Below are 14,929 nucleotides of genomic sequence, written 5' to 3'. Positions count from 1 at the left end.
ACACAACTATATATATACTGTATATAGTTGTGACATATATCTATATCATTTAATTATTGAGTACTGTAGTATTGGGTCAATAATGATTTGCACAACAATGACCATAACCGGTCCCGACATGCTTCCCAAACACCTCCCTCTGTCATAACCACAGTCTTCCCAGTGTGTGTTCGTCAGTGAAAGCCACTATATATCGATATAAATATATCAGCGCATTGTGCTTCATTATACTTGGGTTGTTTGCACTCGTTGTACCTGAAAGCATCATACATTTACTTCAGTCGACACTTTGCAGCCATAATTATGAATAGTTGTAAGTCATTATTAGCGCTCTTTACTGGTAATTAAAGGATTTGGAATATTGCAGCTTGTGCTATCTGGGCCTGATTACAGAGACATTAGCGAGAAGGCGCTGGGATCTTATTTTTGTCGACTACTGTTCTTCTGCTGCGTGATTAATGGGTAGAGTAAAGTACAGGGAAGACACTGGCACCTGGAGTATATATAAAGAGGTGGTTGCTGTAGAGCGGCCTGACATCTCAGCCGATAAGTCATGAGGAGAACTCACTCAGGTAAGGTCTCTTTTATTGCCAAGAAAACAGTGAAACAGTCACTCAGAGGACCTTATAATTTGACTGTGAAAAGACCCAAAGCAATAATGCAGGTATTTCTTGAAAATAAGTGGCGAGGTGCAGCAGGTTGTGACGCTTGTCGATGGTTCTGGGGACCTCGCTTTTGCAAGGGAAATCAATATTCCCGTTGATGGTTTGTCATTTTTGAGGGGTGTTGTTTGGTGACATTTCTTTACTACCTTGAAGGATCACATGGTTTTGTGCGCTTCATCCACCCACATTGGGTCGGTCGGATTTGCAGCAAGGGATCGTCTGAGTCCACACTACTCTTCTTTTAAATGAAACTTCTGTCCAAGGAAGAAAACATCAAATCTCACAGGAATATGTGTTTAAGAAAAAGGATGAGATGGTCAGAGCAGAAAATGTTGGAAGACTTGATGGAGATGGTCTGAGGTGGTCAAGTGTTTGGAACTGCAGACAAACAGCAAGATGGTCTTTACTGTCAGTACACAGGCAATGTCGTTGCAGCTTCAACTATTGCTTGATGCAACTCTTGGACAGAACCTGCATGCATTCTGCACTGGGTTTCCTCTGCTTGTGCTCTTCTGGGTTTCCTTTACAACTCAGATTTCCCCCCAGTGTCTACAATCTTGCAAGGGTTGATTGTTGACCCTAAACTGCCAGTAGTTTTGAATAAGTATCTGTCAGCTTTGTGAAGGACTGCTGATCTGTGTGTGCTCCCCTTGAGTGGAACCTAGACCAAAAACTACCTGAAGGTTAATCGAAACAATAACTAAAGAAATTTGTCAATGTGGAATCAGGAAAAATAAGTGGTCGAAAGCATGTTGAGGCCAAATATGTGGTGGAAACTAAAAATACTTTTTTTAGTTTTTTTTTTTGTCAAGCACTTTCATCAATGCCATCAATCAATAGTTTTCTGTGGATTTGCAGTCTATTCCAGCTACATAGACTGACAGAGTCATAGAGGAGAGAGAAATATCTATCTATCTATCTATCTATCTATCTATCTATCTATCTATCTATCTATCTATCTATCTGTCTGTCTGTCTGTCTGTCTGTCTGTCTGTCTGTCTGTCTGTCTATCTATCTGTCTGTCACATAAGTTAGTGATGGTCATAATGGTAACAAAATGATGAGGAAATGTCAAATGGAATAAGGAAAAAGTGACTTCTACATTATTTTCCCCTTAGTTCTTAACAACTAGAACAGTTCATTCTGCACCTTGATTTAAAACTGATTTGCTTCATATACAACAAAATCCTCCAAAACATCCCTACAGCAGTCCATCCACTAGTGGTGTCTGTGTTTCCGGAGTTGATGCCTGTCACCTCAGGTCTATATTTCACTTGAGTTTGCGCAGACCAATTCTTAAAAATCACCTTTTAAAATTCTTTCATTCGTTTTTTAAGTAAATACAGGTAACATCTGACTTAAGACCTGCTCGACTTACGTCCACCCGACCACGGCCAGCAGATGCCTAGTTTTTTGTATCCAATGTCTGACACTGCAGCGCGTAGCAGTCCGGCATCGCGTACGACAGTTACGGCAGCACAGTATCCCACATCTCACTCTCACGCAGCGATCTACCACTACAGTAGTAGCTATAACCCTGAGAGCACTTTAAACTCTGAAAGATGAAACGTATGAGCGGACTAACAGGTGTGTGTGTTTGCAGTGGTACAGATGGACGTCTTGCTGTGGACCACAATGTTAGCTGTCGTACTGTGCAGCGCGCTGACAGCTGCGGTGGACTCGGATGAGGTGGTGCACAGTGAGTGGGAGGTGTGGAAGAGCAGCCATGGCGTTGCCTATGAAGACTTGGTGAGACAACCAGTGACAAAATAAAAAAAAAATGTTTGCAAAATCCTCTCTTTGTTATGGCAGGACGAGCGTCAGAGAAGGGCCATCTGGGAGCAGAACATGAAAATGATTGAAGACAATAATCAGGAGTTTTTCATGGGAATGAGGCCGTTCTCTATGGCCATGAACAAATATGGAGACTTGGTGAGTTTGGGGTTAGGCAAGTTCAGAAGTACATTGTTTCATAATATATATTCATAATATATTGTTCCATAAGATTTATCCTGTAAGTTATTTCTGTATTGAAATTCTTTTTTTTTTTTTTTTTAAAGTTGTCTTGGAGTGGCAACCCAACGACTACAGAATATTGGCTGTACTTTCTGCTCAAATTCAAATTAAATGCACTTATCATTAAATAACATGACAAAAGTCAATTTCAATGACAGCGTGGTTCATTATTTTGAAAACATGTTTTTAACTAAACCTTTGTCTTTGTGGATTAAACCCTGAGAATATTGATTTCATGACTTTCCATTCAGCTCTTTCATTATTCTAATAAACTGGCTGGAGGAAGAAAAGTCAGCTACATTTAGGGCGACACAAACCTGCTACGTGAAATAACTGCTGTCACAAACAGCGATGGCCTCAGGCTCAGGTTTCTGCTCAATTAATTCCTTTTATATTAATTTTCTTTCTGTAAAACACTGGTTTTCAGTCCTGTATTTCGTTGCCTCATTTGATTTACCTATTCAGACCAGGCAGGAATACCAATTTCTGCAAGGTGCCATGATAAATGTCAACTTTGCAAAGCGTGGGAAGACCGTCTCAGCTCGATGGCTGCGCAGCATGGCTAAAAAGTTAAAGGCCAAAACGGTTGACTACAGGAACTTGGGTTATGTGACAGAGATCAAAGATCAGGTATGATTTTTTTTTTTTGAAACCTTGAGCGCATCTTGCTAATGTTGCAGATTCTGACCTCCCTGGTGTTTGCAGGGATTCTGCGGCTCCTGTTGGGCTTTCAGTACCACTGGAGCAATTGAGGGACAGATCTACAAGAAGACAGGTCAGCTGGTGTCCCTGAGCGAGCAGAACCTGGTGGACTGCTCCAGGCCGTATGGTACATACGGCTGCAGTGGTGCTTGGATGGCCAATGCCTATGACTATGTGGTCCACAACGGTCTCCAGTCGACACAAAGCTACCCCTACACTTCAGTGGTGAGAGCCTCTCCATCATCCTCACAAGTTATCAAATGTTCTATTGTTTATGGATTAAACTCATGGCAAATCCATTTATTAATGCATTGTTATTTATATTAGTATTATTGTTTATGTTATGTATGATTCTATTCCGAAAATAAGATGCTCATTTCAATTTTGAAAGCGCCTGCTTTCTCATCCGACAGCGGCGGAGGAGTTCTGGAGTTCTTCTTGCCATTTAATAGCTCATCTGTATGCCTTTTTCATTTCACCATTGGGATGTTTGTTTACACACAGTGACAGATATTGTTGTATTAAATATTCCAGGGAGATGGCAAGCCACGAATAACCTATTTTATAAAAGGGGCTGTATAAAATCTGAATGTTGTATCGCAATGTTTTTTTTCTCATCCTGTTCTTCTTACCCGACTGATGTTTTTGCCAGGCAAGATAAAGAGGTGAAAACAAAATTATACGAGAACAAACATGGGACCCAAGAGCGGATGAGCAAATGATTGGGACTGGGACTTTGGCAGATTCATTTTGATTTATTAGTTCCGGACAAAAAATAATAATCAATGCAAATGACAGATAGATTGTGTATAAATTATCTTTAGCAGGAAGTATATTTTATTGCATCAGTTCCTGGTGCACCACATTATACACTGCAATATCATAACCATAACATCCATGATGAAGGGGAAATGTCTGACACACACAAACAAAACATTTTTCATTATCATTCATGTTTAATCGAACATTTTTTCATCAAAAATGAATAAAAAAAAACATCCTTGGAAAGCTTGACTGACCTGTACGAGGTGTCAAGCTGTTCAGACAGATGTTAAAGGCAGGAACACGTTGTGCGTGTTGTGCAGACCTGGCCCCGGGTCTAACTGCTGCTTGTCTCCCAGGATACTCAGCCCTGCTTCTACAACCGTGACCTGGCTGTGGCTCACATCAGAGACTACAGGTTTATTCCCAAAGGAAACGAGCAGGCTCTGGCAGATGCTGTCGCCACGATAGGACCAATTACGGTGGGCGTCGATGCCGATCACCCCAGCTTTCTCTTTTACAACTCAGGTCTGAAACTGAGGCAAACTAAATTCTCCTCCTGTACCGCCATGTCATCATCCTGGGCATTCTGTCTCTGCAGGAATTTATGAAGAGCCCAACTGTAACCCCAACAATCTCAGCCATGCAGTCTTGTTAGTGGGCTACGGCTCTGAAGGAGGCAAAGACTACTGGATTATCAAAAACAGGTTAGACATCTAGAGTTGTGGTTAAAGTATTTCATTTGAAAGCGGACAACTGTTTTTTCTTCCAGCTGGGGCAGTGCCTGGGGAGAAGGTGGATATATGAGAATGATCCGGAATGGCAGAAACACTTGTGGGATGGCGAGCTACGCTTTGTATCCAATCTTGTGATTCCAATCTGAAAAAAGTCCTTCACTAATCCGAGCGCTCCATAAACAATGAGGGCCAAAACCTTGTTGGATCAGCTGTGTCCACTGTTTCTGTCAGCTGTCTTGTTTTATGATGATTCTTGACTGGGCCGAAGACCAACCTGGCCGACAAAATGATAATAAAATGTTTGATAATATTTACTTATGATTTAATGGATTGAGTTAAACAGAGCACAATTCGGAAAGTTTGTAATCAATTTTTACTTCACTGCATTTTGATATATATATATATATATATATATATATATATATATATATATATATATATATATATATATATATATATATATATATATATATATATATATATAATTTACAGAATATTTCCTTTTTTATTTCCTTCTTTTGTTTCTCTTTTTGTTTAGCTTCAATAGAAACACTTAAGTTCAATTGTGTGTTGCTATTCTATAATGTACATTTGATACACATTGGAAGGATAACGTGTCGTGAAATACATTTTAAATTGAATATCTAAATATCAAGCATACCATTTTAAAAACATGAATTTGATGAAATACTTAAATATATAATTACTTTGTTGACTTTGCTTGTCAAAGTTTGTCACGATAAAACTGTTAAAATCCTGAGCACTGCATTTGAATTCCAAACAATGAATGAAATTGAAAGATGATTGAGCTGTGGAATGATACACAAATCTCATGCAAACAAATTATTGTGCTTATACATTCACAACTTATTGGACTCAGATTATTATGATTATTTTGTATGTTATATCATGTCATTATATCTATTATATCATGAGTGCTAATCCATGTAAACTGTTTGTATTACTGTTTCTGTCGTTCTCCTAATATAATGACATTGATCTTTTTTTCTTACAGTGTTCAATGTAGCTTGAATTATGAAGCCAATAAACCTGCATCACGATGACTGCAAATGGTGATGAGATGTGTTTGTAATTCTGGACTTGAACTGGGCAATAAACCAAGAAAATCAACACTCAGGTTTCCTTTGACTAATAAAACATGACAAATCTAAGGTTGTTTTGTGTATTTCTTTCCTTTGGAGCCGTAAGGTTGTACCATAGAATCACCAATATTGGCGCTGTCATCCGTGAGGTCATATGTTGCTACGTTTTACATCAGAGACTGACATTGTAGCTGTGTGGCAACACAGGATTCTTCAGGTTGTGGATAGAGGGTTGTTAAATATGAAATGAATTAATAACAAGCTGGATAAACACCCAACCCAACCCCGCTAAACTACCCCCCTCCAGGAAAAGAAAGAAAAGAAAAACCCTCAACTATATTTTTCTGTCTTTGCTGAATATTTCAGATGAATTGTACATCATATTTGTTTTATTATGTATCATCAGACGGTAGTTGAACAACTCCGCTGCGTCCCAGTGCCTCAGACACCCAATGTTTCAGATTTACATCCCATTGAGTCTTGTTTTTATTCATAGCCACACCCCCTACTTTTAGAAATCAGATCCAAACGTTCACGAGTTTCATAAATGAACAGTTGGTGTACAAGCTCCCATTGGTGAAGTGGGACCCCTGGTGTGCCCCCTCAGTGCGCACCCTGCCTGTGCATCACATCTGATCAATCTGACAAACAAACTGCCTGGTTCTTGTTTGCATACCTATTTCCTCTTCGTGCCCCACAAAGTTCAAGAAGTTTCTCCTCAGTCAGCTCAACTTTATTGGCGAATAGCGTTGTTATGGCAACACAGTGACTATAGCCTGCTGGTGCCCTTTTATATGGAGCAATTTTGAGCTTATTTGTTTTCTTAAATCACCATCTTTGTTTTGCTTAGCCCGGTGTGGAGATTGAACTGTCACTGCAAACGTAGCCACGGAGGATCCAGCTGTGAATGTTTTTTTTGTGATATTTCAGTTTACACCATTACATTTGATCTTGCTCTCTGAGGTGTGCGTGGTTTCTATGGTGATCCTCCTGACTTATGGAGGAAGACGACAGGCCTGCATGGATGGTGACTCAAATATTTGTGAATCCTTGACTGGAGGTAAAGTTATTTGCAGTGTGACTAAGAAATAAAAGCCTTTCCAATGATGTGTGTTTGGTGTGTGTGCAATGGCCACTGTTTCAGTCACACTGAGTGCATCAGGTTTTACAGTCAGTTAGTTTCAATGGGTAGAAAGACTCAATTCTCCTCTTTTAAATGACTGCGATTTATACTCACTGACAGAAGATGGCAGTTGCACCCAGACTCTTCGGGAGAACCGGAGCTGAGGAGTGGCACAGTGACTCAACTGAAAAGCTTTGGCTCTCACAGGGATTAACAGAGATGATATGAATTTGTGCTGACATTTTGTGGGTCAGGTGCTCAAGCCGGGGGGAATGGATGGATAAATAATTTAATAAATATTATTATGGTGGTAGGATATGGAACAGCTAGTTAGGCTTGTCCGACACTCTAACCGGTCCTGAAAGGGCTGCAGTGGGGGCAGGTTTTTGTTCCAACCTATCAAGAGAACAGTCTTTCACCAATCTGGTGTCAGATTAAACAAGCAGCACAGTCAGCTGACACCAGATTGGTTAAACAGTATGCGCTCGCTGGTTTGCCTGCACCAACACCTGCACCAACTGTGGGACTTTTGTGGTTCAGTTTGACAACCCTGCATTTCCTCCTTATTTCATTCATCCAAGATGGAAAAAAGACAAAAAAAAATGAATTGAATCACTGAAATAATCGACTTGGACTTAGACTTAGCTTCACTCCGTCTCACTGTGGTAGGAATCGGACACAACAGTTTGGGACTGTTGCCACACTGGAAGGTTGAACAGCTGGCAGCAGAAGTGAACAGAATCAGTGTCAACTTGAGTCAAGTGATTGAAGAGATACATGGGGTGGCTACTTCACCTAATGCAATTTGGATGATGAGAAGAACTTTTTTTTTTACTGCGGTGGTCTCACAGAACTGAGTGTACCGCCTGTACTGTGCCACCTTCCTTTTTAAGTGAAGGTTGCGTCATACAATACAAATGAGATCTGCTTCTGATTTTAACAATGAACAGTTTGACATAAGCGTACTTATACTTTTTACCTACTTTTATTTATTATATATTATTCTATTTTTTTTAACCTCTATAATATATTTTTCAACAACACTGTTGAGTCATTGGCTAAAAAGCTCTGCGTGGCAGTAAAGTATAAAAGAAAATTCAAAGCAAAAATGGATTTCAAAGGAGAACGAAGAACTAGCTTGAACAAGGTTGGTGAATGACTCATGAAATTCAAAATTTTCATGCTTGAACCACACATCACAATGTCATTTCTTTGTCTCTGCAGGCGACACACACATTCTGCTGGAATCTGCCAAAACAGTCGCAACAGACAGAATAAGAAATGTCACTCGGTGTATAGTGTACTGTAGATAATGAGTCACTGGGTGCAGAATATGGAGGCAAGTGAAAACTGGAATCTGGAATTTCTGTTTGATACATGGGAAAGAAAATAACAAACCCATCTAAAAACGCACACCTCTCTAACAAGGACATTTTCACCTAGAAGAGGAGGTGGTGTGCCACTTCAAAGTGCAAGGACGGTGATGGCGCATAACAATGCACGTGAACGGGTTGCATGGAACAAGAATAGATTTTATATAACTTGATAGAAAGTTACAATTCTGGTTTTAAGATAGACCTGGCCAAGATGGCAGAAGCATAGTGGTTAAAAGTTACATACAGTGGTTCAAAAAACATCAAATTAACAGCACATAACATCTATTCAATCTGTTTCTCTGCTTTAAAAACCAGAGCTCAGGTTTTCACTGCAGGTTGAGTGGGTTGCAAATACAGTATAACAGCACTTGTCCCAAGACTCGTCCATATCCTTGGGACTGACAACAGGATGAATGACATCTGATGGAGGATGTGCTGGCACTCGCTGCTGTCAATAAATTGTAAGCGACGAGCAAACCTGCGGACATGGAGGTGGACAGCGGTGAGCGCAGAGGTAAAGAGTGTCCGATATTTTAGCTATTGGTCATGACAGGCCAAGAAGACTCCAAACTCTCACTTCATTTCCCATTCCATCACATTTATTATGTTGGATTGTTCAAAATTATAAAAAAAAAGAAAGAAATTTGAAGGTTTGTGAACAAAGTTGACTGAGACGTGATCAAATATTTGGGATTTGAAAGGAAGCAGAATTCTCATTTGCAAATACATCACTGCACAGAAGGTTAAAGAATGTATCACAGTATGTTTTGAAATACAAAAAATGTTCTCTAAATTTCAGCCAGATCTTTTTTTTGTACTGCCACCTAGCTAGTATAACACGGTGATGCATAATTTGCAATTTGGTAACAGATTTGATATTGATAGGTAGTAGTAAATCTGTGCTGAATCAATTTTTCAAAAGTTGTTACAAAAGAGCAGCACCAGTGCAACAGATTCCTTGGCAATAAACCGACTATGTGGGCTTCCAGTTTCCAGGTACATTTCCCATATGCTTGGGTTTTTACTTTTCCATATAAGAGATGAGATTATTTTGGTTACTCACACATTTGAGAATTGTTAGAGCCCAAGTACATATTTATATTGTCATTGTGCAATTTGACACAATTTGAAATAGAAGCAAGAATGTAAATGTTCTGTAATATTATTTACTTTTTAAAGTTTAATTGTGGCCATCCATTCGGGAACAGTTATGTTACTCCTAGGTGTGATTGAGGAGGGGAAGATCAAGGCCGTAACTCAAAAAGTTTATAGACATGTTTTTCTTCTCTGTCAAGGATCAGCAAACTCATGACTCAGCAAGACGCACCCTACTGACTAGTACTCACCGTACTAGTCCCTGGACATGGTCAGGTACAACCTGTTCTTTCAGGAGATCCCGATGATGGCTGCAGCATAGGAATCATTGTGTCTCTGGGAAAATTGCAAAGCCTCAAAATGTCAAATTCTGCAAGACAAAAGTGTTATTTGAAACGACAGCTGCCTGGTGACTTTTGGGCATTGATATGTGTGTGGAAGGCTTCAGCAGTCCGGTGGAGTCATCCTTTATTTGGCATCAAACAACTTCCTTTAAAAGTATCCTTTAAAAAAACAGGGTCATTTTTCACAGATAGCTCAAACTCATGAGGAACCTCCACCTCTTTCTCATTAATTATCTGCGTGACATTTCTATCCTGCAGGTTTTTCTCAGGACGCTGAAGTGATGACACCACATCACCACTCTTGTGCCTGTCTGCCGCTCTCCGAAACCTTTCTGTTGTTGGACACTTGGACAGCATTGTGTTCTGCGTGGGTGGGTACCCGCAAGACTTCACTGTTGCTATCATTCTTCTTGTTTCTACATTCTCTAGCTCGAGGTGTCAGCAGTATGAAGTAATAGCCAACTGCACAAACAGACTCAAGATTCCTAAAAAAAAAAAATCAAATAATATAAACTAAAAAAAAAAATCATTCATCGATCATGATAAGACGTTTCACTAAAAATAATAAAAGACCTCACTGTTGTCAACCGTTGTGCCTGAGCACAGCTTGGTGTCAAACTCGAGGCCCAGGGGCCAAACCTGGCCCCACGCGGCATTTGAATTGGCCCACATGAGCTGTGAATACATACAATTGGCTCAAAGCTATATTTATATTAGATCCTTCAACTATTCATAATCAGTTTAAATTCCGTCTGTTGATCTAGAAAGTTTCAGCGTCCGTTACCCCCAAATGGTCCCCTTGAAATTCCTTGAAATGAAAATATGGCTTCGCTCAGCAAAAGACGAAGATATGACAGAACCAGAGCTCCAATGTGTGCTTATTCTCAGGTCCCCACTGAGCCTTTTTAGAGCAGATCTAAGAGTTTCTTCATCGTACGACTGTCTGGGCCTGCGTCAGTGTTTAAGCAACTCCCATCACCTGCAGATTGTTAAATGCAATCTAAACACACATGCTTGTACACCCGACACAGCATTGCATCTGCAGCGCCCAGAGCTTGGGTGCATCGCTTGAGACTCCTGCCTGTGCACTTCATAGTCCCTTCTGGTCTCAGTGATGGATGCCAAAAGTCTCTTCTGGTAAAAGCTAGATGATTATGGTTATACACAGACAAACTACAAACACTAAACTTTTTAAAAAATCAACAAAGTTTCTTGTCTTCTCTCCCTTGCTGATGGCTGGATGGATTTCAAAAGTCACAACAAACTTTCATATCAGATAAAAGGTATAAAGATGCAACCACCCAACTCAAGAGAAGAGGCAAACAAGGTCGTTCTCACTTGAACATTCTTTTCCTTTCGGTGAAACAACAATAATAAAATGAATGTGGTATGACACAAAACTCACTCAACACAAAAACTGAAACTAAAACTTCCTGAATATTCTGGAGGATGTCATCTGATTTTGAGAAATTAAACAGCATTATATGAAAAGTAAGCTTCCTGAAAATGACCTCACTTCAATGTCCAGGCTTGGTTTGGATCAATTCATATTCAATTCATTTATTCATATTCACCCAGAGCTCTGATGCCAAAATATGAAACAATGAAACAGATCTTCTTTTATTATCTAAAAAAATAAATTAAAATAATATATGATCAAATCAACATATTTTAACCATACCATGGTGTTGTTCCCATTTTCCTATTGAGAATATTTCATACAAGACCAGTTTTTGTCGTTAGGAACAGGAAAGAATGCGGCCCTCAGAAATTTGAATGGCACAAACCCTGGTTATTTTAACACCTGATCCTCCCTGAAAGTGTGAGTGTGGACTTTTTGATCAGTTGAACATCTTGGCTTCTAAGATTTACAGTAAGCCCAAGGCTGACAGTGGTGGACAGGTTCTTTGATCCTTGAAACAGAAGACTCCCTGGCCAGTCTCTCCTCAGCGCTGTAGATATGGTTGTCCTCAATACGGCGGGAATCTTCGGGAGTCTCTCTGATGACTGCGTGCTTGAGAACTCAAACAACACCAAAGAATATATCATATATAATAAGACATTCACTTTAAAGAAGATAAACATTCACCTGACATATTGAGAAACATTGAGATTTTGCAGAAAAAGGACGAGGATGTTTCAGCATCACAACCATCCGATAAATCAGTCAATGTTGAAAATATCAATCTGCAGCAGTAGCGTCTGTCCTGGGGGTGAAGGACAAGTTTGCATCTCTAACCCTCACATGAAGGTCGCATGAAGCAGAAACAAATCAAATGATGTTTCATCCTGCGGAAACATAGGTGAGCTACAACTTTACCAGCAACTGTGAGCGAGTGCAGCACACACCTGGGTTCAAGTCTCTTCCGTATTGGACTAATAAGTTCATTATTGGATGGCAGCACAACTTATTTCTCCCTCACAGGATCCAGTGGGAGTCTTGGGCAGCTGCTGTGGACTCCACAATCAGTCTCCCTGTGCGCACAGCTGGCTTCCACACAACCGCTCAAAAAAGGAGCTTGGTCTCAGGTGATAGTGAGATTACCTCCGGGGGACAGGTGACGCATGTTCGATGATATGTTAATGGTTGCAGCATGTGGCGATGGGCCTCATGAGTCTGCAGAGTCCTCTAAACAGAAGACATCAGCCTGGGGTGTGTCCTGTGGCTGTTCTGAAAAGGTCTTCAGCATCACATACCGGAGTGGAAGCTGAAGCAGTGAAGATGGCTACTGAGTACTGAGATGAAGAACAAGGGCCACCAATCCATCCATCCATTCACCAACGTTTTAATTTCTCTGCAATCTACCAACCTGTTCCATCTGCCATGAAATGACTTGAACAATACCGCACTAGCAGATGCCGAGTGACCTTGACCTCATTCCTTTGTCATTAAGACCACTGTCTCCAAAGGGTTGGAATAGTGCAGAGATGAGTCGCTGACGGCAAAGTCAAAGTGTCACAAAGTGAACGAATCATCTCCCATATGCAGAAGAGCAACCACTGGATGGGGCACAGATAAGTGGCATTTCTCTCACTCCTGAGTGTTGAGGAAATGCTCTCCTCACAGGTTTAGGAAGAAAAATCTGACCACCTACGGTTAAGTCTCACACTGACCTGCCAAGCCCGTCTACTGGGCCACGTTCCACTTGTGGAAGTAACACTTCAGAATTATTTCCGACCAGCGACTGCCAAGTGGCCACACGGTTCCAGCTCACATCCTGCGATAATGCAATAATACATGAAACGTTCTGCAGCTTCTCAAACATCCATGCATGAGCTTTTATGTCGTCTCCACTGAACAGAATATGATGGACTGTTATTCACCTTTTAAACAGATTCATAACAACCTGTGAGGCCATTCTTTTTCGCTACTTTGATTTCAGAGCCTCTAATTCCAGCGGGTCGTTGACCTGTTCCTGAAATGGAGTTAATTTTATTCTTTCTTAAATACCTCTCGATGATGTTACTTTGCCACCTCTTGACCTGTGTCGTTTGAGAGGGAAATGAGATGAGAACTACTTACAAAAGCAACTGCAGTCAGTCTGGCATTAGGGTTCTGGGCAGTTTGCTATCAAGCGCATTTCTGAGATATTCACGGTCTGGATTTCCTGGTCACATGAGTTCAGCAAGCTATGGTGTGCATCGTTGTGTTCGATCTGAGGTCGGCCATATTATCTACTATGGCTGTTGTGAGGGGCTATCTTTCTATATGAAAGAAAAAAATGTTGGTAAACATCTTGGTAACTTACTGATAGGTAAAACAAGTAAAGTCAGATATGAAGGCACCTTTTACATGGTACTTCTTCACTATCTTGAATCGAACTGTACAAGCAGAGCCAGGCTGTACATATAGTATTTAGCTGCAGAAAATAGATCCTCTGGAGAGGATCCACGTCCACAGACCCTCTGACTGCAGCAGAGACCCAGCCTGTCGATCCTGCCTGGGACAGAGCCGTCGCAAGGTAACTCCAGGAGCTCTATGCTTTTTTCATGAAGTTGGAGTTGTGGGTGGGGAATCATAAGGGGCGGGGGAGAGTACACATCTCTGTGGGGGCCTGAACTAGATCTGTCCTGGAGCTGCATGCAAGTATGGATTTCCCCAGCATCACCTGCTGATTCTTGGACACTGATGATCCAGGACAGGTGGAGGATCTTTGGCACGATGGGAAAATGAGTTTGTTAAGACCGGCGTCTCCTGCCAATACAGTATAAGGAGTTTTTTTTCAGGGTTGCTACATGCAGTGGAAGGGGGCTTTTGACATTTTCGCTGCCTTTTCAAATCTAGAAGATGAGCATCTGGACACAGCTGTTGCCCGGAGATGACGATAAAACGTAACACAATAAATGATCTGATGTCGGGGGCAGAGGTGGTCCCACCTACAGGTCATCTGGACAACAGAAGTACAGTCTGACCTTCATCTGTCTCTGGGAAGACATTCTTGGAGCAAAACCGCCCAAGTCAGCATGAGAACTCACCCTGACAGGAATAACCAAACCTAGTTTGCATGTTAACTCCTTCTTCAGCCTCTCACAGGGGCACAGCATTCCCACGAACAGCATTTCGAGGTGTGTCCTGAATTTTAAAATGAATAATATCCATAAAGAGAAGTCTGAAGCCTGCAGTAAAGTTTCACCCTGTTTAGAGGAACAGACTGGGACAGGGACATATTTTGCTCGTCATTTTAGACTCATGAATTATTCAGACCCAGAATGATTAAATGACCCATTGATGCTGATTTAACATCCAAGTTTTCTCTGAAATTCAGGTGCGTCCTTGTCAGCAGGCAGATCTCCTATATTATGAACACTATTTCAACAACATCCGTTTCTATACATGTTACCTGCTTTTTATCTGTATAAATCAGTTGCTTTTTTTTCTTAGCATTCATCCTTTCCTTATTCATGTGGGAGTGACTGCATGTGTTTGGGTGTATTCTTGCTAACTTATTCATACATACCAGTTAATTTTTACTTACTTTTTATTTAAAATTTTCTTTATTCTTTTT

The 14,929-nt window shown here is 40.7% G+C and overlaps 1 protein-coding gene across 1 annotated transcript; it reads left to right on the top strand.

The window, feature by feature from the left end:
- The first annotated feature begins 2,300 nt into the window (after positions 1-2,300).
- cts12 (cathepsin 12) lies at positions 2,301-5,017 on the top strand. The gene is made up of 7 exons (XM_053861640.1): positions 2,301-2,414; positions 2,478-2,597; positions 3,147-3,311; positions 3,387-3,608; positions 4,505-4,673; positions 4,747-4,852; positions 4,918-5,017. The coding sequence occupies exons 1-7, from the start codon at positions 2,301-2,303 to the stop codon at positions 5,015-5,017; spliced, it is 996 nt and encodes a 331-aa protein (XP_053717615.1).
- Positions 5,018-14,929: the final 9,912 nt, after the last annotated feature.

The sequence above is a fragment of the Synchiropus splendidus genome, chromosome 1 (assembly GCF_027744825.2).
Source record: "Synchiropus splendidus isolate RoL2022-P1 chromosome 1, RoL_Sspl_1.0, whole genome shotgun sequence".
Lineage (NCBI taxonomy): Eukaryota > Metazoa > Chordata > Actinopteri > Syngnathiformes > Callionymidae > Synchiropus > Synchiropus splendidus.
The sequence above is the reverse complement of the archived record's forward strand: the minus strand, read 5'-3'. Positions and strand labels throughout refer to the sequence as shown.

What these genes read in the sequence shown, in the direction of transcription:
- cts12 (XM_053861640.1), top strand. Translation starts at nt 2,301, where the DNA reads ATGTTAGCTGTCGTACTGTGCAGCGCGCTGACAGCTGCGGTGGACTCG. An exon ending in TGACAGAGATCAAAGATCAG is followed by an intron (nt 3,312 to 3,386) that starts GTATGATTTTTT and finishes TGGTGTTTGCAG; the next exon opens with GGATTCTGCGGCTCCTGTTG. An exon ending in CTTTCTCTTTTACAACTCAG is followed by an intron (nt 4,674 to 4,746) that starts GTCTGAAACTGA and finishes CTGTCTCTGCAG; the next exon opens with GAATTTATGAAGAGCCCAAC.